The sequence below is a fragment of the Coturnix japonica genome, unplaced genomic scaffold (assembly GCF_001577835.2).
Source record: "Coturnix japonica isolate 7356 unplaced genomic scaffold, Coturnix japonica 2.1 chrUnrandom588, whole genome shotgun sequence".
Taxonomy (NCBI): Eukaryota; Metazoa; Chordata; class Aves; order Galliformes; family Phasianidae; genus Coturnix; species Coturnix japonica.
In genome coordinates, this window is record NW_015439961.1 from 8582 (window position 1) to 9610 (window position 1029).

The 1029-nt window shown below is 62.3% G+C and overlaps 1 protein-coding gene across 1 annotated transcript in view; it reads left to right on the forward strand.

Annotated features, from left to right (window-relative positions):
- Nucleotides 1-804: 804 nt before the first annotated feature.
- ATP6V1F (ATPase H+ transporting V1 subunit F) overlaps nt 805-1029 on the forward strand; it is a 9455-nt gene continuing 9230 nt past the window's right edge. The window contains exon 1 of the mRNA XM_015850920.1: nt 805-1016. Coding sequence (XP_015706406.1) covers nt 859-1016 — 158 coding nt within the window. The 5' untranslated portion in view covers nt 805-858. The remainder of the gene's footprint in view (nt 1017-1029) is intronic.

Consider the following 1029-nt stretch of genomic DNA (forward strand, 5'->3'; position numbering starts at 1 on the left):
CTTTGGGTGTCACTATGGTGTCACTGTGCCCTGAGGGTGTTTTGGGGTGAAAAAGGGGCAAAAATGGGCAAAAAGGTGACCATAAAAATAGTGGGACTGCAGTGGGAGTTGTGGGCATAGAGGTGGGGGGGGTCCATAGGGGTCCACAGGGGCCTATGGGGGGCTCTGGGGGGTCCCTATGGAGTCACTGAACCCTGAGGGTGTTTTGGGGTGAAAAAGGTCAAAAATGGGCAAAAGGAGGGACAATAAAAGCAGTGGGACTGCAGTGGGAGTTGTGGGCATTGAGGGGGTGGGGGTTGGGGGGCTGTGGGGATCCATAGGGGGTCTATAGAGGGTTTCTAGGGGGGCTCTGGGGGTCCCTATGGAGTCACTGCACCATGAGAGCGATTTGGGGTGAAAAGGGGCAGAAAAAGGCAGGAGGGTGGGACACGACTCACTGCGCATGCGCGCCAGGAGGAGCAAAAGGGGCGTGGCCAGAGCTGGATGGGGGCGTGGCCAAAAGAGTGTGGGCGTGGTCATACACGTTGTGGGCGTGGCCAAAAGAGCGTGGGCGTGGTCACGCGCGTTTGTGAGCGTGGCCATAGGAGGAGGGGGCGTGGCCTCACGCATTGTGGGCGTGGTCACAGAGAATGGGCGTGGCCAAAAGAGGAGGGGGCGTGGCCAAAAGAGGAGGGGGCGTGGCCACACGTATTGTGGGCGTGGCCAACACGGCGGCGGCGCGTTGCCGTGAGCGGAGATAGAACCTCGCGTGCGTGGTGCGCTGTGCGCATGCTCAGCGCAGAACCGGAAGCGGAAGTATTGGGGAGGCGGAAGCGGAAGCGGGGCTCAGAGCCGGAAGCGGGAGCTGTGCGGGCCGCCATGTCGGGTCGGGGGAAGCTGATCGCCGTGGTGGGGGACGAGGACACCGTGACCGGGTTCCTGCTGGGCGGCGTCGGGGAGATGAACGCGCAGCGCAAACCGAACTTCCTCGTGGTGGAGAAGGAGACCAGCGTGGCAGAGATAGAGGAGACCTTCCGGTATGGGGGGGGG